At 48.6% G+C, this 25,000-nt stretch overlaps 1 protein-coding gene and 1 long non-coding RNA gene across 5 annotated transcripts; one reads left to right on the top strand and one right to left on the bottom strand.

Moving 5' to 3' along the window:
- Positions 1-496: 496 nt before the first annotated feature.
- On the bottom strand, positions 497-14,948 carry LOC117199295 (uncharacterized). 3 transcript variants are annotated; one of them, XR_007477585.1, is made up of 4 exons: positions 13,952-14,948; positions 6,237-6,987; positions 3,128-3,248; positions 497-789 (listed from the first exon to the last, which is right to left on the bottom strand). It is a non-coding gene; the product is annotated as an uncharacterized LOC117199295 (long non-coding RNA). The 3 variants fall into 3 exon arrangements; XR_004480496.2 differs by lacking the exon at positions 13,952-14,948 and having other exon boundaries at positions 6,237-8,144; XR_007477586.1 differs by lacking the exons at positions 497-789; positions 13,952-14,948 and adding an exon at positions 796-1,361 and having other exon boundaries at positions 6,237-8,144.
- A 3,500-nt stretch (positions 14,949-18,448) lies between these two features.
- On the top strand, positions 18,449-22,205 carry TFF3 (trefoil factor 3). Of its 2 annotated transcripts, XM_033418369.2 has the most exons (4): positions 18,449-18,701; positions 18,877-19,007; positions 20,564-20,710; positions 21,750-22,205. In XM_033418369.2, exons 2-4 carry the CDS (start codon positions 18,926-18,928, stop codon positions 21,761-21,763), a joined length of 243 nt encoding a protein of 80 aa, XP_033274260.1. In that variant the 5' UTR covers positions 18,449-18,701; positions 18,877-18,925; the 3' UTR covers positions 21,764-22,205. The 2 variants fall into 2 exon arrangements, with proteins under 2 accessions (XP_033274260.1, XP_033274259.1); XM_033418368.2 differs by lacking the exon at positions 18,449-18,701 and having other exon boundaries at positions 18,770-19,007.
- Positions 22,206-25,000: the final 2,795 nt, after the last annotated feature.

The following is a 25,000-nucleotide window of genomic DNA, read 5'->3' as shown; positions in this document are numbered from 1 at the left end:
GTTTAGTAGAGATATTTAAATTTCCTTATGCAAGAACCTTCAGAAATGCTGTCATTATTTTCTAGCTGTTTTTACATTTGACCATAGAGTGATTGTCACATGTCTACCATATGGAACACAATGCTTTCTTTGTGAACAAACATATGATTAAATTTCGTGAATATTTCACACGCACTTAGGAGGTTGTGTTATGGAACCCACATTCGGCTGCTGGCGGCTCCTAAGCCGGTAATTCGAGAGGCAATTGCCAGTAGAAAGGAAAGTTGCTTTAATCAGAAAAGCCAGCCATCTGGGGAGAAGGTGGACTCGTGTCCAGAGACCAACTCCAGAGACTCTGCTCAGCCATGGCAGTTTTAAATGGAAAAAAAACCGGGGTGGGGGAAGGGGCGAAATCTCAGTGAATTATGGAGTCAGGAGGTTGGGTTCTGCATCCTTCTCCATTGCGTGCAGACTGGATGACTCTTCAGAGGTCATCTTTTTTTTTTTTTTTTGCGGTACACGGGCCTCTCACTGTTGTGGCCTCTCCCGTTGCGGAGCACAGGCTCCGGATGCGCAGGCTCAGCGACCATGGCTCATGGGCCCAGCCGCTCCGCGGCACGTGGGATCTTCCCGGACCGAGGCACGAACCCGTGTCCCCCGCATCGGCAGGCGGACTCTCAACCACTGTGCCACCAGGGAAGCCCCAGATGTCATCTTGCCCAAGTGGTCTGCAGGATTGCCGAGGGGCTGTTGGGGCAGAGAGCTGGTCACCCTTTAACTGCTTACTTCTTCATCCTTACTTATTTTTATCTAGGGAAAGAAGCAACAGATCAGACACGGCATGGTGGGCATTGAGGAGAGCACACGTCAGGAGTTAGTTTCAATTGCTTAGTGATCTCATTCCTATAATTAGGTTCTTTGTAAGGTTAGAGGGGAACAGAAAAGGGGACACAGGAAAGGGGCAAAAGAGCTGCTTAACAAATCCCCACTTGTCAGACATCACTCCAGTTCTAAAGGGTTATGGGCAAAAGTCCGCCTTCTGTAACTGATGGGCAAAAGTCCATCTTCTGTCACTTCTTCATGCTGAATAGGATGCCGTATTCTCAGAGCAGAAGATGTCAACATGGGTCTGTAGCATCTCTGGGCTGACAGTTTTGGTTGCCCGCTTACAGACACGGGCAGAGCAAGCTACAATTATTTTGATGCCCACAAAAATATAGATTACTATGAGCAATGATGTTAATCCCATTCTCTTGAGACCAGTTCCTGGAATTGTGCTATAGCCACAGACTCAGTACTGCTCAAGATGGAGTAGCTTATGTCATGGCTGCAGTCTGGTCACCATGCAGTTAGCTTTTCCTCTCCAGTGGCAGTTCCAGTATCTGTAAAAGCAATTCAGGAATGTGCATCAGACAATGAGTCTGTGACTCTATTGACCTAATTATTAACTACTCGGTTTTGTACTTGGAGCAAGCAGGGGCTTCAGGGTTCTTCTTGGTTCCAGTTGTATTATCAGGCCTTAAGTTCGACATATGTATGTCCATAAGATCTACCTTATTGATTATATTGTTTGTCTATCTTTTCTTACTTATATTTTTGTTCACATGACATACCCAGAATGGTGTCCTCATCAACACAGCATGGTGTTCCCAACTCAACATCAGCTGTGTTTTTCTCTCTTTCTGCATCACCTATGCTTTCTGGTTAGTAAAGTAGAATACCTTTGCCCAGCCCCTTATTGGTACAAAGATATTTGTAACTGGTATACCTTCATGGTGAATTGTGGCTTATGAAGTGTCCCTTTGTTATGTACAAGTGCTTTGTCCTGAATTCTATTTCGACTGAGGTCAAGACACATCCCCTGCTTAATGTCACATCAGTTAAATCACTTTTGATCCTTAGTGTTTTCAAGTTTACATTTATTAGCAATATATTGACTAATTTTTCATCATAATGACAACTAGTTAAAAGCAAGAAGCAAGAGAAGACTGGTCAAGAAATACAGGAAGCCAATGAGGAGAAAAATCATAAAAGTAATAATACTGAAAATTCACCTTCAGATCTTCAGCAGAGAAGTTATCTGAAGAATTGATTTAAAAATCTTACAGAGAACATCAAATTTCTCCAGAAAGTAAAAATGTTAAGAAATAAACACAACTGTAATAGAAATGACTGTAGTTTTAAGGAAACACCTAAAAGAAAATATTTTTATATCAATTCACTTTATCCTACACCATACAAAGTTACTGCGACTTATTTTTTTGTAATTCCTAGAAAAGCGTTTGAGGGTTTTTATGTTTTACTGTGAAAAGGGCACAGTGGAAAGGGCTGGGAAGCCCGGCTCCAGGGCCTGCCTCCACAATTCCTTATAACTCGGAACCTCAGAATCACCCCACCAGTTATTTATTAGCTACAGAATCTCTGAATTTTTCTACTTTATGGCTACATCATTCTGCAGAAGGTACCTTGGAGCAGTGAGTGTATTGAATTAAGGTCCAAATGACCCTCATTAAGGCAGATAAACCCAGCACAGAGATCCTGCCTGCCTGCTCTCAGTTTCCTTTATTAGAGTCTATAAAAGTGGGATGATAAGCAAGCACCCAGCTGGTGGTTCTCCAATCAGTTAACAGCCTTTGGGCACTCGCCCGGAGCTGTGCAATCTGCTGGACTGCTAACTGCTGGCCTCAGGGTATAGCCCTCGCGTACAGGGCTCCTTATCCATGAGCTCCAGGCCAGGTCACCTCCTTCCTTCTCCTCCGTTAGCCATCCCACTTCCACACTCACCTACTGGGAGGACTCCCATCCCCCGCAGCTGGGGTGCCAAGGAATTGAGCAGACAGCAGCTTCCAGCTCAGGGAGAAGAGCTGGCAGGGCAGGGGGTGCCAAGGGTCTGGTCCAGGACTGGACAGCTGCTCTGGGCACAAAACCGAGAGTGGGACCCAGTCCCTGAGGCCAAGTCAAGCTGAACTGAGTCTTGAGGGATGGAGAATGTTTACAGGGTTTGCACCTCCAGATTATCACAACTGCACTAAAGCAGTCACCTTGTATAGGACTCCTGTAATGATGGCAACACCACCTGCGACCAGCACGGGAATGACGCGTCGCCCATTAGATTATCCTGACATCACTGCTCCAGCCTCATACCCACCTCGGAAGGCGTCCTAGTTGCCCATCAGGAAACCACAGCTCAGGCATGCGGGGACACCCACGAAAGCTTGAATCCAGTTTTCCGTCGCTCGATCCCACAGGACCATCCTCTCTCAACCTTCCTGCACGACAGCAAAGATGACATCATGGAGGGTCCAGGTCACGACCACTGTGCTTGGTCCTGGAGCTGCTGCCACGTGGACACCAAGTGCTGGGGACCCTTCTGCCCAGGGCTTTCCAGGGTCTCTCACCACGTATGCTCCAGTGTCAGGACTGTCTCACTCTGCCCTGATGCCCTGGAAAGAGGCGTGTTCTCGCTACATCTTCATCTTCCTCTTTCTCATATTTAGGACAACATACCCCCATTGCCCCCTGCCTGGCAGAGCCCGATTCAGGGTATCCTGTATCTTTCATATTGATATACCCTCTGTTAGGAAGAGTGATGTGCAGACATCAGGGCCCCAACACTCACATCTTTTCCTCCCACACGACTGCCTGTGTGTTTTGAATTTATTTTTGAAATCAGCATATTCACCCACTCAATCCTTCCTAATATAACGAATATGAAAAAGAATGTATATATATATGTGTGTGTGTGTGTACGTGTGTGTGTGTGTGTGTGTGTGTGTATAACTGAATCACTGTGCTGTGCAGTAGAAATGAACACAGCAGAGTAAATCAACTGTACTTCAATAAAATAAATTTTTAAAAAAATGAGTAAGTTTGGGGAATGATAACAGCTTCCTTTTATGCAAATTGATGTCGGATTAATTTAATTATTCATGAAAGGCTATGTGTTATTCACCTCTATTCAGATAGAATTAGAAGGTATATACATAATAGAAAACAAAGCCCTAAGTTGACTATAGAAGTTTTCCAATTAATTTCAGGAGGAAAGAATTCTAAGGTGAAATTAAACTTTGAGACAATGTTATACCATTTCAATACACATACGACCATGTAAAAATAAAGAAATATGGATTATAGAAAAATAAATAAGTTGTTGTATTGTGTGTACTTTTAAAGATATAAGCTATTTGGAGTACAATGGAGTCTTTCATGTCATTTTAACCATTTACTTAGTAAAATACCCCCCAAACATCTAATAAAAAGTATTCCTAACGTTTGGAGCCACTGGAGGGAAGTAGCTGCAGCAGAAGGAATGCTGCGTGGATTCCGTAATGAGGCATCTGGGTTTGAGTTCATGGTGCTCCCTTCATGAACACAGCTTCCCTATCAACTGTGACCACATCACCTTCTCCCTTTGGAACCTCCCCAGGGTATCTGGGCCAAAGGCTGTGCACACAATGGATGTTTAGTAAATATTGACTGATTTTTCTTTGCTCAGTAATGTATCGGCCTGTGGGAGTTGAACAAATATTAACGCTTTGGTAAAACCTCTCAGACAGTCAAACACAAGCTATCATGTGAGCGCTGTGGGTATGAATCATCTGTTAATGAGCCTTGGTTTTAGCTTATTTACATTTAATATGCGACACAGGGCTATTCTGAGTCTTGAGAACATGTGAGCTCCTTTATAACCAAGAGCTACATGTAGGGAGGCTTTGGCGGTTCAGGTAGGCTCTGGCCTGTCGATGTTGCCATTCTTGATGGTCTCACACTTTGCTTTCAATTTCCTGGTGGACTGAATTCTTAATGAGGAGAATATATTATAGCCGGGGAAATGCATTCTCTGAAATACTGAAATGGTGATGGTGAGTATGAAGGGTCAACCTGAGAGATAGGCTTGCTTCAAACCCATGTGGCACCTTAGCACATACCAGCCAGAGTCCCTGTGAGCAGCAGCCCTGGAGAGGTGGCAACCGTGAGGAATTCTCCTCCATGCAGAGAAAGCTCCTTTCCCCCTGTGTAGACAGCTTCGAGGGATCCGTCGGAGATTCCAGTCTGGGTAGCGGATACATTCTCTTTGCAGTTTTGATGGTCCAGTATGGCTTTGTTTTTGGCGACACGTTTCTCACTGGACGGATCTGCTCTCCATATCTTCTGAATTCCCTACAAACTACTTTCTACGCAGCGGAGCCAACAATGGTCTGGGATGTGGTGGAAAGAGCCAGGGGTGAGATATGGCTGCAGTGTATGAGATGTAAGGTGCCTTCAGTTCTGATCATTCTTATCCTGCATTGTAGTGAAAAACTGAATAGGCCATTTGCTCGCCTCTGCTGGAATCACTTGTTTTTTGAACAACTTAGTGGTCACCCCTAAGAAGTCAGAACCACAACCTCCAGTTTATTTTCTCTGACGAACTTTGAGGTGAAGGATAAGCTGCTACATGGTGTGAGGGTCACACTGAGAGCACGTTTGATCCAGGGATTCTATACGATCCAGGGATCGTATAAAACATGGTCACTTACCGGATGCTTCCCTGGTGGGATGCTAAGTCACTATCACGAATGTTGTCCATCCTCACCCAGGGATGTAGCCGGGTTTTGGTAGAATTAGTAGAATTTGGCAAATCTACTAATATACAGAGAAAGTTGGGATTGCACTGCAGATGCCCAGGGACCTTGGAATTAAAATAAGAAAACTCGAAATGGCTTGAGACTTTTATTTACTCTTAAGCTGGATGCTGGGTAGGATTTCAGTGGTTCCCTCCTTCATCCCTGGGCAGATACATCTCTTCGGTATTGACTGGGCATCCAGGATGGGACGTTCAAATGGCTCCCAAACCGGGTCCCCAGGGTTCTGACCCCAAGTCTTAGTGCTGGCCTCTTCCAGGCCTGCCTCACTCTCAGCCCTTCCTCTCCCTGCTTCCCGGACCACCTTATTTATTTGGATATTTTTAATGAAAATTTTAAGCTGCCATATTTTAAGCCCTTTTCCTCAGATTAACAGTGTGTAATGTTATGGGCATCTATATATGTGCTACCCAGATTTATCCACCTTGGACTTTGGTTCTATTTGCCTAGATACCTCTCATTTTATAAAAAGAAATAAAACAATAAAAGTGCCCCCTTAACCCATCTTTTTTCCCTCCCTCCCCAGAGTCAACTGTCATTCTAAAGTCAGTGTACATTATTTCCATCATATCCATAAACATTCTATAGTATTTGTTGCTGTTTTTAAAATAATCAGAAATGGTAGGGACTTACCGGCGGTCCAGTGGTTAAGGCTCCATGCTTCCACTGCAGGAGCATGGGTTCGATCCCTGGTGAGGGAACTAAGATCTCACGTGTTGCACAGCACAGCCAAAAAAAAAAGAAAAAATCAGAAATGATACCATAATATGCAGGCTTTTCATCTTATATTGTACAGTTAAATTTTGAAATTTATTTCTATTGATCAATAGGTCTGATTCATTTAATTTAACATAGAATGCATTCCCCTACTGATAGGCAATTAGGTATATTATTCCCAGTTTCTTCCTTTTGGAACGATACGGACTTGTTCGATTTCCTAGGTATCGCCCAAATGCTTGCCAGGGTGGATGTGTCAATGATACCCTACCAAATTTAAGAGTTCCTAATTCTCTGCACCCTTATCAACATTTGGTGATATGTCATTCTAATGTTAGTTTATTTTGTAATTATCAGTTATGAGTGAGGTGGAGCCTCTTTCCACATCCTTATTGACTACTTAGGTTTCCCTTACCTTACATTTCATATTTGTGTATTCTAAAAACCATGTTTGTCCTTTGTGGCCTTAGTTTGTAGGAGTTCTTTGTGTATCCTTGATAGCAATCCTCTGTCAATTATGTGGGCTCCAAATATCTTCTCCGAGTTCAAGACTTGACTTTTTACTCATCTGTCACATACTGATACATATGTAGTCTTGATTTTAATTGAGTCATATTTATCAACTGTGCCTTCACAATTTGTGCTGTTTTAGAAAATCCTAAGAAACCTTTGAAACAAAAAAGTTATAGGATACAAAGTTAATATAAAAAATCAATTGTGGTTTTATATATTAGCCACAAGCAGTTGGAAATAAGATTATCTTCTGTGAATAAAGTCAATTTTACTTCTTCCTTTGTGATCTCTACTATTTTTTTACCTTGCCTTATCACATTTTCTGGAACCACCGTCATAATGTTAAAAGAAGTGGTGCGATTGAGAATTCTTGCTTTGGTCCCAATCTTAGAATGAGAATGTCCAGTATTTCACCTCAAGGTATGATGGTACTTGTGGGGCTTCTTTTTTTGCCGATACCCTTTATCAGCTTAAGAATGTTCCCTTGTATTCCTAGTTGCTGAAATTTCTATCATGCATGGGTGTGAATTTTGTTGAACACCTTTTATGCATTTATGAAAATGATTGCATGTTTTTATTTTCATTTTCCTATTAATGTGGTAAATTGCATTAATTATCTGATGTTAAACCTACCTTGTTTTCCTTAGATAAATCCACCTAAATCCTGATGTATCATTATTTTTGTGTCTTGCTGGATTCAATTTACTAAGATTTTGTTAGGTATTTTTGAATCTATATTCACAATGGTCTTTCATAATTCATAATGTATTTGTCAGGTTTGAGTATTAGGCTCATGCTGGCCCCATAAAATGAGTTGGAAAGTATTTCCTTCTTATCTTTTTTTCTAAGTTTGCATTAAGATTAGAGTTCTTCGTTTGATAGAATGCAATAGTGAAACCACCTTAGCCCAAAACTTTCTTTGTAGGAAGGTGTTTGATAGTAACTTCAAACATTTTAATAGAAATAGGGATATTTAGATTTTGCTATTTATTCTTGTGCTCATCTAGGTAAATTTTGTTTTTCAAGGAATTTGTCCATTTCATCTAAGTTGTCAAATTTGTTGGTATTAATATTAATTAATATTATTCTGAATATTACTTATTTTTCCTTTTAATGTCTGTAGGACTGTAGTAATAGCCCATCTTTCATTTCTGACGTTGGTAATTTGTGTTTTCTTTAATTTTTGTTTCTTCATCAGTCTAGTTAGAGGTTCATCATTTTGTTAATCTTTTCAAAGATCAAGGATTGGTAATTTTTTATCTTGTTCATTTTTTTCTATTTTACTTCTGTTAGATGTTTTGATAGTTTCCCACAGGTACTGAGGGCTTTGTGCATGTTTTAAACTTTTTTTCTTCTCTGTTCTTCAAATAGGATGATTTCCCTTGCTCTATCTTTAAGTTAACTGACCCTTTCTACTGCCATCTGCATTTTGCTAAGTCCATCCAATAAGTTTTAATATCACATATTGGAGTTTTCAGTTTTCGAATTGTTATTTGTCTATTTTATTACCATTTTCTTTCCTTTTATTTCCTTCCTTCCTTTCTTCTATGATTTTCTATCTTTTCATACATTGTGAGCACATTTTTCTTTACTTCCTCAAACATAGTTATGGTTGCCGTTTTACAATCTTTATCCTATTGTTGCAACATCTGGGTCATCTCAGTTTGTTTTTTCTCTTAAGAATGCATGACACTTTCCTGTTTCTTTGTCTTTTAGTAATTTTGGATTAAATACAGGATAATATATTGTTATGTTGTGGAGACTCTAGATTCTCTTACATTCCTCTGAAGACTGTTATATTTGTTTGTTTGTTTGTTTTAACAAACCATCTACTTGGTTGGATTCAAACTTCAAACTCTGCCTCTTGAGTGGCACTCAAACCTCAGTTCTTTTATTTTAGCTGGAGTCTGTCCTGCATACACATGGTTCAGAGGTCAGACCAAAATTTGGGAAGAGTTTTTACACAGAATTTGGGGTTCTCCCTGTGGCTCTCTCCTTTTGGGAATTTCCCCTTCACTTCCAAGCTGCTGGGCTTGTCTTGTTCTCTGTATGCTAGTTACGTAGGCTAGAAAGACTGTAGATTTTCTGTTGGGGTTTTAGCCACCACTAGACAATATCAACCATGGCCTACCCTCAGGCAAAAATCCATAAGATAGCAAATTCACTCCATTCCCTTCCTCCAAGTGTCAATGCCCCTCTAGGATCTTACAGGGCATTTTTGTTCTGTTTTCGCTTCGTTTTTCACTCCCCATTGCCTACAGGTCATTGTTTTTGTATATTTTCCAGAGTTTTCATTATTATATTCAGGAGGGTTGGGTCTGGTGTGAGGTGGCTGGTCATCTGTATTTTCTTTTTAAATTTTAAGGCTTACTTTCACTTTTGGGCCTTTAATTTATCTGGGAATGTGTTAATATGAGTTGTAAGTTGTGAATCTAAATTTTCCTTTTTCTCAATATGGATAATTAAGAGATGCTTAGTGTTGTGATGCAAGGATCTAAATTTATCCTTTTCTGATATCAATAACTGATTGTCCTGATACCATGTACTTAGCTGTCCTTTCTTTCCCCACTGATATGAAGTCTTTTTCTGTTATTATCCAAGTTACCTTATGTAAATGGATCTATTTCTAGGCTTTCTGTTCTGTTCCAGTTGTCTGTGACTCTATCACTGCACCAATACTTCTTTCCTTTAAACACAATTTTTGAATAATCTGATTAGACAGATACCTTCTGATCCTTCTCTTCCTCTTTTTACTACTTGTTTTTTAAAAGTTGCACTGGATATCTTTGGCCCTTTACCTTTCCATATAAATACTAGGACCAATTTGTGGTGTTTCATAAAAATCTCCCTTAGGGATTTTGATAAAAAATGCATTGAATATGTAGTTTAATTTTGAAAAAATGGCTACCTATAAAATCTAGTCTCTTCAACAAGTGGTGTTGGGAAGGATGGACAGCTACATATAAATCAATGAAATTAGAACACTTCCTCACACCATATACAAAAATAAACTCAAAATGGTTTAAAGACAGATATAAGACATGGCACCATAAAACTCCTAGAAGGGAACATAGGCAAAACACTTTCAAACATAAATTGCAGCAATATTTTCTTGGGTCAGTCTCTCAAGGCAAAAGAAATAAAAGCAAAAATAAACGAATGAGACCTAATCAAACTTAAAAGCTTTTGCACAGCAAAAGAAATCATCAACAACCAAAAAGACAACCTTCAGGATGGGAGAAAATATTTGCGAATGATGTGACTGACAAGGGGTTAATATCCAAAATATACAAACAACTCATACAACTCAATAACAAAAAACCAAACAACCCAATCAAAAAACAGGCAGAGGACCTAAAGAGACATTTCTCCAAAGAAGACATACACATGTCCAACAGGCACATCAAAAGATGCTCAACATCACTAATTATTAGAGAAATGCAATCAAAACCACAGTGAAGTACCACCTCAAACCTGTCAGAACAGCTATCATCAAAAAGTCTACAAATAACAAATGCTGGAGAGGGTGTGGAGAAAAGGGAACCCTCCTACACTGCTAGAGGGAATGTAAATTGGAAGAGCCACTATGGAAAGCAGTATGGAGGTTCCTTAAAAAAATAAAAATAGAACTACCGTATGATCCAACAACCCCACCCCTGGGCAGATATCCAGAAAAGAAGAAAACTTTACTTCAAAAGATACATGCATCCCAGTGTTCATAGCAGCACTATTCACAATAGCCAAGACATGGAAACAACCCAAGTGCCCATCAACGGATGAATGGGTAAAGAAGATGTGGTACATATATATAATGGAATATTACTCAGACATAAAAAAGAGTGACATATTGCCATTTGCAGCAACATGGATGGACCTAGAAATTGTCATACTAAGCGAAGTAAGTCAGACAGAGAAAGACAAATATTATATGACATCACTTATACGTGGAATCTAAAAAGTAATACAAATGAATCTAAACACAAAACAGAAACAGACTCACAGACATAGAAAACAAGCTTATGATTACCTAAGGGGAAAGGGGGCATGGGAGGGATAAATTAGGAGTATGGGATTAGCAGATACAAGCTACTATATATAAAATAAACAACAAGGCCCTACTGTATAGCACAGGGAACTATATTCAGTATCTTGTGTAATCTAAATCTATTTCTATTTATGTTTTTATATATATATATATATATATATAAATGAATCATTATGTTGAAACCAGCACAGCTGAAACTAACACAATATAGTAAATCAACTATATTTCAATCAAAAAAAGTACAAAAAAATGTGGTCTTCTTATCCATGAATAGGCACCTCCCTACTTATTTAGTTCTTTCAGGGGCTTCAGTAAAGTACACAATTTGTTTATTTATTTAGCCTTCTGTTGTGCTATGAAGTCCCTCATGAGAAGGAAATGTTCATTTACCTGATTTTGTTCTCTCTCACTAGAGTCTGTCACAGTGACCTGCCCATTAGAAGATCTCAAGAAACAAACTTAGAACTTCTGTCTTTGGGTTTTATATTCAATCAAGAATAAATACAGTTATAATCTCTCTTCTAGGTCCCCTACCCCTAGGGTCATAGGATGTTAAGAGTGGAGGGTCAGCTGGGACATCCAGAAACAACAGATGTCATGTTTCAACGTGAGATACAGACCATGACATCTTAAAAGTAATTTGGACTGTTAGATGAGTCTTAAATTTTGTACTTGTATTGAAGCTATAAAAGCTTCATGAGCAGAGAATTTTGGAGAAAATGACATGTGAGAACATTCAGAGAGAGCTGTTTAGGTGCTGCGAGTCCTTCCCACTCCCATCTTGCCCCAACAGGGAAGGAGGGTGGGTGTGCCTGCCCTTGATCTCAAGCCTGGTGGACAAGGCATAGGGGGACCACTGAGAGAGCTTGGTCCATGCCCGCCATAGTTGGGGGTGACAGAAGGCTCATTTCTGACTCTTGAGAACTCTAATCTCAAGAAAGGAACAAGATGAGCTGTTAGGATCTTCCTGCATCCCAGAGTTCGTTGGGGCAAAGGATAAATAAATGTTTCTACTTATGAACCAGAGGCGGGCCATGGGGCCTAGGGGAACTCTGTGCATCCCCTCTAGGGCTTGTATAAGAAGTGTGAACTCTTCTTTTTTTTTAAAATAATCTAACTACCAATTTTTTTTTTTAATTTTTTAAATTAAAAAATTTTTATTTTGGCCATGCTGAACAGCAGGTGGGATCTTAGTTCCCCGACCAGGGATCAAACCTGGGCCGTGGTATATATCTGAATATATATAGGTACCTGAATATATATACAGATACACAGTCATAAATCTACAATACAATTATCATGCTACCACTAATTCCTTTATAGCATCAAATGAAATCAAATTCAGAGTTTTGAATTTAATTATAACATGGAGCTTAAAGCTTCAGTTCCTGACAACTAAGTTTTGTGACTTTAGGGATTATGGGATCACCTGAGTTTTCATCCCAAAAGGAAAAGAATCGGTCCCCACTGAATGGGAAATGAAAACAAAGACACTTAGTGATGCAATCCCACAGGCCCTGTGTGGTTACTCCGCTCACTGACTACTCATTAGGGCCTGCAATGGCCTGAATGTTTGTGTCCCTCCCAAACTCCCGTGTTGAAATCCTAATGCTCCATGTGATGGCCTTTGGGAGGTGATGAGGTCATGAGGGTGGAGCCCTCATGAATGGGATCAGTGGCCTTATACATGAGGCTCCAGAGATCCCCAGCCCCTCCCGCCATGTGAAGTGCAGATGTCTCTGAGCAGGCAGGCCCATCTATGAACCAGGACAATGACCCTCCACAGAAGGCCTCAGTGCCATGATCCTGGGCTTCCAACCTCCAGAGCTGTGAGAAATACGTGTTGTTTATAAGCCGCTCCATCTGTGGTGCTGTTACAGCAGCCTGAACACACTGAGACAGGGCTGGATATTCACACTCATACCCACGAGCACACTGCCCGCCAGGGCACAGGCATGCACGTCAGAGCGTGACGGACCATGACACACTCATGTTTGCACCCCTTGGCTTTGTGTCTGTTTCCAGAGCTTTGGAGAGCGCCTTGCCAGTGCCCCATCAAAGCCTCACGCTGTTCAAATCAGACTCAGAAGTGACTGCCATCGGTGAGGGGCTGGTTGAGTGCCCTCTTGGCGGGTGGCCTGGGACCCACACCTGCTGTCCTGGCATAATCGCTAATAGCACCCCATACTCTCTGAACAGGTCCCAGTTTGGACAACTCACGACACGGTCACCTCCCTTGGGCCTCCCCTGGCGTGGGCTGCTCCCTGCCCTGGCCCATGAGGCCCTGATTGGGAAGTGAGACCGCTGCTCTTCCCTGCTGGTCAGTGTGGTCCAGCCTCCCCAAGACAAGGAAATTGGAATAAAGGACGCATGGGGATTATTTGGGTGACGTGTGGAAGCATGGGAAGGGATTCAACAAGCACGTGGTGATTGATTATAGCCTGTGATTCAGAGGGGCCAACAATCACATGCGCACAGTGAGGACAAATGCAGGGGCCCGGGACAGGGGTGGAGTCACAGTCTGCACAGCAGGAGGGCCAGGGTCCCAGGCGGGGGGTACTGGGCACTGGGCACTGGGCAGAGTGCATCCAGTTCACCAGGGGAGGGTCAGGGTGGGGAAGACGAGGGTCTCTTTTCAAAACAACTGTCGAGATTTTTAGCTGTGCCCTCCCCTCCCTGCCCCTCACCCAAGAAAGTACAAGTTAAAATAGACCCTCAGAGCTGGGTGTCCCTTGGGGCGACCATAACAGAGTACCACAAACTGGGTGGTTTAAACCACAGACATCCCTTCTCCCACAGTCTGGAGGCTGGAAGTGTCAGTGGGCTGGGCTCCCTCTGAGGGCTCGCCCCCGTCTCCGGGCTCCTTGGGTCTGCCCGCGTTCCTTGTATCTTAGCTGTATCTCCCGGTCTCGGTCCCCGAAGTCAAGGGCATCTCCCTGTCTGTCCGTGTTCACATCGTCTCCTTTCTGTGTGTCTGTCTCTGCATTTCCTCCCCTCTTATAAGGACACCCGTCAGATCAGACGAGGGACCCACCCTACTCCAGCCTGACCTCGTCTTAACTGAAACACTTACATCTGCAACAACTCTGTTCCAGATAAAGCCACGCTCTGAGTTTCCAGGAAGGACGTGAATCTGGGGAGGACACGCTTGTATACCCAGCACACCTGCAAGTCATTCAGTGACAGCGGCTTGATTCACAGGGAAGAAGTGCGCGGTGGCTTTTATCCAACTTGGCTGGCGGGAGGATGGGGTCCCCGGGGTCTCCTGCAGCTGCTGGGCCTTTGTCCTGCCCCGCCTGTACCGGGGGCTCTCAGGGACCACCTCTGTCTTCCATGGCTGTCCTCCTGGGACACAGCGCAGGGCCAGGGGCTGGCGTTCGTCAGCCCCAAGTGGAGGCACACCCAGGTGCCGCCTTAGCGGCTGCCAGGCCTCAGCTTCCTGCTGGAGCCCGTCCAGCCTCAGAGAAAGGCCGTCTGGGTCCAAAAGGCAGGGCTGTCTACGAGGGGCCGGGCACATCCGCTCCCGGCTCCCAGCTCTGTTTACTTCTGACTTATCTCTGTTCCTTTGGGTGCCCTGGTCATCAGCTGACTTGCTCTTGGGAACATTTCCTTGGTGTCACAGCACCTGGGGCTGACGCAATAGCTCCAAACCCAAGGGAGCCCTCGACATAGAGGTCACTGTGGCAGCATCACCAGATATGTACCTTGAGCTGGATGCTGCTTTCCCTGAAACCCCCAATGGCTGTCACATGCCCCTGTATGTGGTATGATGGGTGCTGGCCCAGGACTGGGGGCAAGAGATCCAGGGTCCATGAGGGGCGTGTTCAGGCCCATAACCTCCGTCCGGACTCAGGACCTGCGGTCCTCTACCCCTCCCCTACAGCTGGTGCGCGATACATGTGCACGACTCTAAGCCCCCCGCTTGTCCTCGGTGTAAACCAGGAGCCTCCCTGAATCGGTCCATGGTTGCGTCCCCAAAGCATACGCACTCAGGTCCGGCTCCTCAGGAAGGGTCGGGCTGGAGGGAACTCTGTACGGAACACAGAGGGCAGGGCCACACCCAAGGCAGCTGCAGAGCGATGCGACAGCTGGTCAGCAGGAAGCTCCCTGGGGAGGTCTGTGGCCCCAGGGCTACCCTAGGTGTGTGGAAAAATGTGACTTTGTACCTTCTATCTCTGTGTGGCTCTCTGCCGGCTTGAGTAACCCAGAGGGACGATATTAGAAAGCTGAGGGGTGACATGGAGTATTTGGCCCTGACTGTATTTTCTGTGAGGTGGTGAGTTCACAGTGACTGCCGGGAACACGCTTCTGACCTTCATCCATCTGTGAACTCCTACTCATCCCTCAAGACCCAGTGCAGATTTCACCCCGGATGAGAAGCCTGCTGGGCAGCATTCTGCCAGGTCTTGTGGCATCATACCACAGTTCACACTTCAAGGCTGGTTCGCCCTCACAGGGCTGTGGGCTCTGAGGGCAGGACTCTGCCTGGTGTCCTCAGGGCCCTACCTTACAGGTCAAGTACCAGGCCTGTGATCACGCTCGGTCCATGCTTGTTGTATACGTGCCAGGGGCCATGCATCCTGCAGGTGGGAGGTTGCAAACCTAGCACTTGGGGCCAGACAGCCTGCTTCTTGGCCCTCGCCTTCCCTGGGCACCAGCATACAGAGACCAGGGAGGGAGGGATGCAGGGTGGGCTCCCAGGACGGCCCAGGCAGCTCTTCACCCTGGTCTCTGGGAGCGCTGGGCAAGCCATCTGTCAAGGCTGGGCCAAGACAGGTGACCCTGGGGCCTGCCGCTCTGGCACTGGTGTTATTTCATTCCCAGAACTTGAACTCTCCCGGGGGAACGCGGATGGCTATGGGCCTGTGCGCTCTGGAGGGCAGGATGGGCTCTCTGCCCCCATCTTCTGCCCCTGGTGGACAGCCCAGGGTCCCCAGAACAGAACAAAGAGCACACACACGGCTGAACTTCCCCCAGCAACGTGTGCTCACCTCTCGAGGCTCCGAGGCCGGCCTCACCCTCTTCCCTCTAAGAAGCCTGTGCTCCATCCCCCCCGCCCCCCTTCCCATAGCTGCCACTTCTATCAAGACCTGGAGTCTGCGAGGCTGGACCCTCTGCCGCTATAGCTGCTGCACCGCAGCTGGCAGGTGATCAGGTGTGACCCCAGCACCTGGTTCGGGCTCACCAGCTCAGGCAAACCCGCACATGAGGCTGTGTGTGACAGGCGAGGAGCTGGGGCGCCGGCAGGAAGTGAAGCGTCCAAGATCACACAGCCCCGGACTTGGGACCAGGTCTCGCGGCTTCATCATTGTAACGGTGACCCCCGTCTCCCTGTGAGGGAGTCTTTCAGGACGGGGCTCTGCCCCCTTGTTAGTCCTTCCTCAGCCCCAAGCCCCAGGCTCCTGCAGCGGGGTCTCCATCCACATCCACCGAGTGAAACTGCAGCAGACCAGCAGGCAGTGGCTCGCGCTGGCTGCCGGGAGAACTCAGTGGTCTCCCAGCCACCTGCCCGGGCAGGCAGGGCCCAGGGGTCCACGCCGGTCCGGCCCTCCAGGTGATTCCAAGGGCAGCCAGGCGGGCTCCCTGCCAGGGCAGCCTTCACATAACTGCCCCTTCTAAGCCCGTTTCTGGGGGTCTGTGTTTTCCTGAAACCTGGTCCAACCCCAGCCTGGCCTGGCCTGGGGTACTATGGGGGGTGGGAGGGCGGGGGCTGTGGCAGCAGTCTGGCCAGAAGAGGCTCCCAGGAATTTCCCCTGCAATGACATAACCATCATGCCCTCTGTTAGCTGGGGCGACTCTCTCCCTCTGGGAACAGAGCGAGGGGCGTGAAAACAATGCGGAACCTGCTGTCTCCAAGCCTTGGAGCGGGGAGTAAACCAGATGCGGGTGTCACGGCATGTGGGTTCCCCCAGGGCTCACTGGGTAGGCAGCAGGGCTGGGCCAGGGGAGTTGCGAGGGGGGACAGAGTCCCCGTTCCCAGTGTAAGCACAGTCTGGCCCTATGGGTCACTCAGGGGAGGGCAGCTCTGAGGAGGAACCCCTGGGTGGTTTGGGGACCCCCTCCAACACTGTAACCCCGCCTGGGGATTAAAGTGCGGCCAGCAAGTGGGTCCGCCCTGGGATGGTGTACAAAACCTACCCCACGGTCCCTGGGTCAGAGCTGAACAGAGAGAAGAATAGCCCAGCCAGGAAGGAAGCCTGAAGAACACACGATAGCTGGACCCCAGGTGCGCCCTCTCTCCCCAGTCAGCCAGCTGCAGGGTGGGGCGGGTACCCTGAATGGAGAGTGGAGACCGCAGGGTCCCACAGAGGCAGGTCGAATCCCAGCTCCGCCGGGTCCCCTAGGTAACCTTTGACCGCCATCCTGTAACAGAGAAGTACAAACCTGACTCCATGTGGGATCTGTCCCCTCAGCTCTAACCTCTGTGCTCTGTGCTTAATCATGTTGCCTCTTCACCTGGGTACCGGAATGTCCCCTATGGCCTGAAATATACGTAACAGCCCTTTCTCAAGGCTCTGCCTCCCAGGCTTGACCTTTAAAGGTAAAACCCTTTTCACTCACATAGGGATAAAAAGTTGCACAATAGAGAATAACCCTTGTCTTGTTGGAAGTTTACAGGCACGCGGTGACTAGACATACGTGGAAGGCTGCAAGAACAAAGGTCTGGGTCTGGCGGCGCTAAGAAGTTTCAGGGAACCAACCGCGCCCCCTCCCCTTTTAGAATAAAAGAAGCCCGAATTCTAACCTGGGTAAGATGCTTCTTCGGGACACGAGTGCACCATCTTCTCGGACTCCCAGCTTTCCCAATAAAGCCGCTCTTCCTGCCCCAACCTGTCTGTCGATTTTCTGGCCTTTTGTGTGGCCAGCAGTATGAGATTGGATTCAGTAACAACATGTTGAGCCTTGGTGTGTTCCTCCAGAAAATGGGTAAAATTATACCCGTATCATTTAGGTATGCTGTTATAAAATAATTTCCAAGATATAGCCTTCACTTAAAAAAAAAAAAACCAGCCAGCTGGGCAAGGTGTAAATTCGCCTTTGTGTTAAAAATGTGCTTAAATGTACAGAGAACGTTCTGGAAAACACCTAAGAACGTGTTAAACATGGACAGCGCCACACAAAAGGGGGAGAGTCTTCTGTACTGTCTGATTTTAAAAACCTACTGCAGGGACTTCCCTGGCGGTCCAGTGGTTAGGACTTCGCCTGCCATTGCAGGGGGAGCGGGCTCGATCCCTGGTTGGGGAGCTAAGATCCCACATGCCTCCTGGCCAAAAAACCAAAACATAAAACAGAGACAATATGGTAACAAATTCAACAAAAACTTAAAAAAACCAAATGGTCCACGGCAAGAAAATATTAAAGAAAATAAAAACCAGCTGCAGGTATTGTATTTTTATGAAAATGTATTGAATAAGTTTATTTAATACATTTGTTAACGTGTAGCTGATGATAAAAACAATTTTTTTGCTGGAGAAAAGCAAAAAAGAAAGAAAAGGAACTTCTACCTTTCAAGAGTTGTGAAATCTGTGCCCACCACGTACCGCACTTGCGCCGTCACCTGTCTTTTCAAGTACCCGAGACTGGTCTGCGATTAAGCGGCCTGGGAGCTCTTGTCGCTGAGCAGGAACCCTGGTGGCCTGCTGCTGGACGGGTTGCAGGATTGATGCCCAGGCCCGTTGACCCTGCCCTCCAGCCCCACGCTGAGCCTGTATCCTTTTCTTCCAGCCAGGCTAACACAGGCATCAACACGGCCCTGCTCCCTGACAGAGAGGTATTCGCAGGAAACTGGAATCTGCTACCACCACTGGCTTACTACCAGAAAGGTGGGGTTGGAAGCAGCCTCTCCCCTTTGGGATGGACGACGCTCTGGGGGCTGTACCATCCTGTGCAGGGGAAGAAGCAGGTGGGGCTGGACCTAGAGGGAAGGGCTCCCCAGACAAACAGAATCCGGAGTGCCTGTGTAAACACAGTGGTATAAAAAATGAGTCTTCTTGGCAGACGTGGCACGTCCTCTGAGCCGACGGGTCCCCAGAGCCCGCCCGTGACCATGGAGGCCAGAACATTCTGGCTGCTGGTGATGGTCCTGCCCTTGGTGTCCTCCAGCTCGACTGGGCAGTACGTGGGTCTGTGTGAGTACCGCTCTGACCTCCTTAAGGAGGAGGGGCCGGGTGGCGGGGTGGGAGCACATGACAAGGGGACGGGACGTGGGAGAGCCAGGCGGGGGGCTTCCTGTGGCTTGAGGAGAGTGACCAGGTCCCTTAATAAAATTGCCACTTACCGGACACACACATTTTCTCTCAACAGCTCTACATATGGGGTCTTGCTGTCCCCATTTTACAGACAAGGAAACTGAGGCTCTGACCCTCTCGGGCAGTGTGGAAATTAGGATTGGAACCCAGGTCCACCTGGCTGGCAGCCAACACCGAAGCCCACTGTCCCACTGCCTGCCTTGCTGGGGATTTCCAAATTACAGTATAGGTCTTTGTGCATTATTGCGGCACATTCGCAAGACAAAAAGAAAAGACAAATGAAAACGATCACATTTTCAATACCTACAAACACAGTTTTCATTTAGCCATTGCACTGCAGTTCCAGTGGAATGAGTCTGCTCCATTAACCAGCGTGTGAAGAAATTAGGGTGTGGAGCTTCCCTGGTGGCGCAGTGGTTGGGAGTCCGCCTGCCGATGCAGGGGACGCGGGTTCGTGCCCCGGTCCGGGAAGATCCCACATGCCGCGGAGAGGCTGGGCCCGTGAGCCATGGCCGCTGAGCCTGCGGGTCCGGAGCCTGTGCTCCGTGGCGGGAGAGGCCACAACAGTGAGAGGCCCGCGTACCGCAAAAAAAAGAAAAGAAAAGAAAAGAAATTAGGGTGTGGCAGTTATCTGCTGAGAGGTCTCGAACTTGTCACCCATCAGAATCATCTGGAAGATTTTAAAACTCTTAAAGCCCAGGATACGCCAACTATATCAGAGAGTCTCTGGGTGGGAGGAGGTATCAATGGTTTTTCAAGACCCCCGGCTGATCCCAACGTGAGCGAAGTTTGGGAACCAGTGGAATAAGGAATTATGAATTGGCAGCCATAGGAGAGGGTTTGAGATTTCACGTGATTTCTAGTTTCCTAAGGACAAATCCAGTTTAAGAAGTGAGGCAAAGTGGACTTTTGCTGAACTTCAGACATAAAGGCTTACTTGGAAAATGAACAGTAGAGGCCAAGGATGTACAGGGAAGGCTTGACGGGGGGTAGGGAGATACAGAAAAGAAGCAGGAAATAGTAAACATTGTGATTTTCTCTTCTGAATGCCCGCCTTCTATTATACTCCTTTTGTTTTAAGGGGGAGATTTTGTTGATAAGACAATAAAGAGGAACATTGTTTCCGGGTTCGGGGGCCCTGGATTCCCATGGGTACCTGCCAGCTGGAAGGAATCCAGGCCCTATTGACTTCCTGGCAAGGTGCTAGGAGCACCCAAGCGAGAGACACCAGGCAGCCAGCCAGATCTCCTACAGAACGTTTCTCTTTAAACATTTACGGGAAGAGTGTCCTCGACAAGCAGACAAGCACAGGTTATGGGAGGGGTGAGATCACAGCCTTTGAACTCAGGAGCTGGGGGAGGGTGCAGACCAGCAAATGCAGCCGGTAGACCAACCCCAAGCCAGCAAGGGCTCTGACTGGGCTTTGTTTGGGACAGCGCCGAACCAGTGCGTGGTCCCAGCCAAGGACAGGGTGGACTGCGCCTACCCCGACGTCACCGCCGAGCAGTGCACCAACCGGGGCTGCTGCTTCGACTCCAGCATCCCCGGGGTGCCCTGGTGCTTCAAGCCCCTGCAGGAAGCAGGTGAGTCAGCCCCACGTGCATGGGGGACCTTTCTGGGCTCCCAGGAAGCCACACACACCTGAGCCCTGGGTGGGACCCCCTGCGCCACGGCCATCAGTTGGCCGAGGAGGTCTGTGCAAACGCTAATCATTTCAGAAAGGTGTTCAGAGTCGAGGCCCTATGGAGAGGGAACTAGTTTGGAGAGAAATGGACAATACGTAGGTTTGGAAAGCTTGGCGGATTTCAAGGTCATTTTCAGCACACGACCCCTGCAGAGTCTCTGTCCTTTGTGACTGGCGACATGCTGGGCTGGAGTCCTGGCACCTCTCCCCACCCTGCCATCCCCCACCCTGCCCCCAGCACGAGGTGCTCACCCCTCCATCGCTGGAGCAGTGGGGTGCAGGGCAGCCCCTGGGGAGCTGCGTGTCAGGAGCAGACTGTGCCCCGCCCATCACCTGTGCGGCGTGGAGGTGGCCGTGAGCCATCTGGCAGCCCCGGTGCCAGATCACCGTCTGCGGTGAACGTAGATACCTAAGGCCCCTTCCTGGAACGAGCACCCGGGGGGCCCCTCTTGCGCTTCGTCTCCGGGTAACGACGAAGGAGGCCACGTCTCAGCCTGATGCCGGCTCCCTAATCAGCACGGGGCCCCTTCCCACTGTCCAGGGCCTCCTCCCCTTCCCGGCAAAGCCAGGCAGAGGTCCAGATAAGGCTCTGGGCCCAGGAGGGAGAGTCAGCCCTGTGCTGGCCGTCCCCGCTCTGCCGGCTCCTCGGCCTGCAGCGACACTTCTTTGAACTCTGGCAGTGGCCCTACCTGGGCCCGTCTCCGGTGCCGTCTGCCCCGACAACCTGGGTGCCGTCTGCCCCGACAACCTGGGTCCCCGTGGGGCATGTGGCTATTCTCCCACGAGGGTCGGGGGGAGCTCAACCCTTCCCCAGGGACTTGGTGTGGAAAGCAGCAGACGGCGCTGACCTCGGAGCCTGTCTGGACCTGGAGAAGCAGGGCAGCGGGTGGCAGGCACGGGATGGCTCAGGGTAACGCACGTCTGTGCTTTGTTTCCAGAATGCACCTTCTGAAGCCCTGCTGCTGCCCGACAGCTTGGGAGGGGACTCTGCCTGGCGCTAGCACCTCCTTTTCTATCACCTGCTCCCGGCAAGCACTGCCCCTAATGTGTGAGGCCTGATGTTTAAAGAATAAAGCTCCCGTGCTCAGCATGAGTTCACGTCTTCATTCCTGAGACTTTCCGCTGCTGTGTTTTATTTCTACCGAGTCACACTCCCCCTTCTCAGCATTTCACAGACTGGAGCGGCGGCGGGTGTCTTAGCATCTCCCAGCAGAGGGTCTCCCCCAGGCCTGGGGAGGAGGGAAGGGTCCCAGAGTAGCTCCCTAGCTGTGATGGTGCAGCAAACCTCACGTCTAGTGCTGACCTGACGGGGAGGGCAAGCCGCCTTCTAAGTGTCCCTTGAGAAACACCGTTTCAAATGTAAGTTCCAAAAAAAAAAAAAAAAAGATTATTAATGTCTTTCCTGGCGAAGAGAAAGCTAATAAAACCATCTTACCAATTGGCACTTTTTGGTATTTCTTTGTAAGTCAAGTTTACCATCTGTGACAGCTTGGGGGGCCTTCTTTTGCTTTTTTCCTCTGAGAATGGATGCAGCTTTGTGGATACCTGAACAAATGTCACCACGAACACTCATGAAGTCTTAGTAACCCCGAGATGGAGAGTTGTCCCCTCCCTCACTCTTGGGGACACGCAGCTCTCCATGGACACCGGGACGGTCTCCAGCCGTCCAAGCTGAGTGTCCTGCTCTCCTCCTGCTGACAGGACTCTGTTAAGGTTGCACAGACGATTCTACTCATTCTACCGCAGGGCTCGTTTACGCCGCATGCGCGGGGCTGAACGGAAAGCAGCGCAGCCTCCGGTCGGGGGTTTCTGGGTCTGAGCCATCCTTCCCGCTGGAAAAGAGACACTTGCTCCTTTTCGAAACCAAAGGCTTTGTTTTTAAGCTTGCACTTTGGGCCAGGTCTCTCGAGTGAGATCCTATGAACATCCTAGCAGTGAGATGTTATTCCCTTTGTTGTAGGATAAGTAACTCATCCCAAAGCCCCCGCTGAGGGCCCACCCAGGGGAGGCCTGTTACACTGCGATTTGTCACGTGAGGTCTAGTTGGAGGAGCTAGAGCCCCTCTGAGGTGCACGTGATTCCCCAAGAGCGAGATGCCCAGCCCGCTCCCTGAGCACTCTCACGCCCTCCACCCTGCGAGAGGGATTCCATCCTGTCCTTCCTCCCTGACGGCCGAGTCCGTAGCTCTTTGCGGCGTCTGCCCTCACGCACTCGTCTTGTCCGCAGAGTCCCACCAGCGCCTTCCCCCACCCGCAGGTCCCCGCTCGCCCTCCACCCCCAGGAGGACCAGGCATTCAGCGCACAATCCCGTGGAGTGAGGAGGGAGCGGAGGCTGGGGACCACCCTCCACCCCAGAGGCCCCAGCATCCCAGGCCCCTGCACCCACCCTTCTGGATGGAGCTCGAGGCCCGGGGAGCTGCTATCTCCCCTCACAGACGCTGCTGCCACCACCCCCCGTAGCTTCCGTGGTCAGATCTGAGCCACTGCTTCTGTGTCAAGGCCACCAACACCATCAGGGGAGACGGTGCTCACCCCTCACCCCCAGGCCCCAGACGGCGGCTTCTGTTCCCTTGCCGGCTGCTCAGGGCCCCGTCTTGAGTGTGTGCTTTCCCGGGGGAGACCCCGGGCCAGACTCAGACGCTGGAGCGACCTTCATCCCTGCTCAGGAGAATCACCCACAGGTGGGGGGATGGGGAGATGGACCTTCATCTTCCCCTCCTGGGGCGCACATGTCTCTCCCCAGCCTTCGCTCCGTTGTTCGTGCAGGGGGCAGAGGGGGTCATTGCACAAGCCGGGCCGCGTGTGCCCTGGGGTCCCGGTGAACGTGAATATGGAGCGGCGCACCCTCCTTCAGTGCCCACCGCCGCAGCCCTGCAGGGTTTTACACATTTGACTTCCGTTAATTCCCACAGCAGCCCCGGATGATAATCTCCATTTCTGCAAGTGAACGAGCAGAGGCACAGAGGTTAGGTCAGGATCCCACGGCCACACGCAGTGCAGGGAGATCTGGTTCCAGTGTCCGAAGACACTCTCCCACCCCAGCAGCTCTGAGCTCTCACAGGACAGGGGGCTCTTTCTCTGTTCCCAGCCTGGACGCCGGACGGGGCAGCCTCCGGGTGGTGGGGAGGGGAAGATGCGCGGGTGTGGCGGGCGGCTCCAGTGCCCTCAGGTCAGTGAGGACCCCGGTCTGCTGTGTGTCCTGCCAAAGAGAGCGGGAAGCAGCCCCGCTGAAGCCGCAGCTTCCAGAAGGGTCTGGGAGGGTGTCCCATCGGGACCCCACCTTGGTGCGCGCCAGCCCCGGTGTGGGGGGGCTTGCGGAGGTCCACACCACCCTGTCCAGCATGGAAGCCCGGACCCCAGCAAGCCCCAGCTCGCTCAGCAGGGAACGGGATGGAATTTGCCCCAAAGTGCCTGGGTGGGGGATTTTAAGTTCGGCACTAGAGAAAACTCAAGTCACTGACGTGCACATCGCAAATGAATTATGGGGTGAGGCTGAAACACGTGTGTGCCACATTTTGTGTGTCTGCCCTAATGGTGTGGCTGCCTCTCGTTTCACCCTTTGGGCAGACACACAAAGGGTCTGCGTGAAGCCCAGAGTCTCAGGGTGACATCTGGGGGGTGGAAGGAACTTGGAGAGATGCCGTTCCCGGGGTGCTCTGTGTTGGGGGCAGGGTGGTTTCTGCCTTTATCTTTCCCCCAGGTATGGACATCTCACGGTGCAACCAGCTGGGAGTCCCTGGCGGACACCCAGAGGAATCTGTAAAGATCATCAAAGCTAACGAGATGATCAAACACTTGGCATGCGTCAGACACCCATCAGGTGCTTGAGATTTGCTAACTCCCTGAAAGCCCACGCGGTGAGGGGTACCACCATCCCCATTTTCATTTTTGGAAGAGGACACTCTCCACGGAGCCCTACAGTAACTTGGTCAAGGAGTGGCGCCCAGAGGCAGCCTGCGAGGACAGGCCAACAGCAGGAGGCGGGGAGGGTTCAGAGCCCTTCTAGAAGGTTGTGGCTGAATCCGAGCCCCTCCCACGGGTCATTCCCATCTCATTCAGTCTGTAAGTCACAATAGATCGGGGATAAGGAAATTAAATAGTTACTATGTTTCCAACCTTGTGTAAAGGCCCATAATAACTGGCTAGGTTTAAAAAGGAAACACTGAACTGCCAATAAACTAGAACAATT

This window comes from Orcinus orca, chromosome 5 (genome assembly GCF_937001465.1).
Source record: "Orcinus orca chromosome 5, mOrcOrc1.1, whole genome shotgun sequence".
Taxonomy (NCBI): domain Eukaryota; kingdom Metazoa; phylum Chordata; class Mammalia; order Artiodactyla; family Delphinidae; genus Orcinus; species Orcinus orca.
Note: the sequence above shows the minus strand (reverse complement) of the source record. Positions and strands in the feature narration are given on the sequence as shown.

What these genes read in the sequence shown, in the direction of transcription:
- TFF3 (XM_033418368.2), top strand. Translation starts at nt 18,860, where the DNA reads ATGAGTCTTCTTGGCAGACGTGGCACGTCCTCTGAGCCGACGGGTCCC. An exon ending in TGGGCAGTACGTGGGTCTGT is followed by an intron (nt 19,008 to 20,563) that starts GTGAGTACCGCT and finishes TGTTTGGGACAG; the next exon opens with CGCCGAACCAGTGCGTGGTC.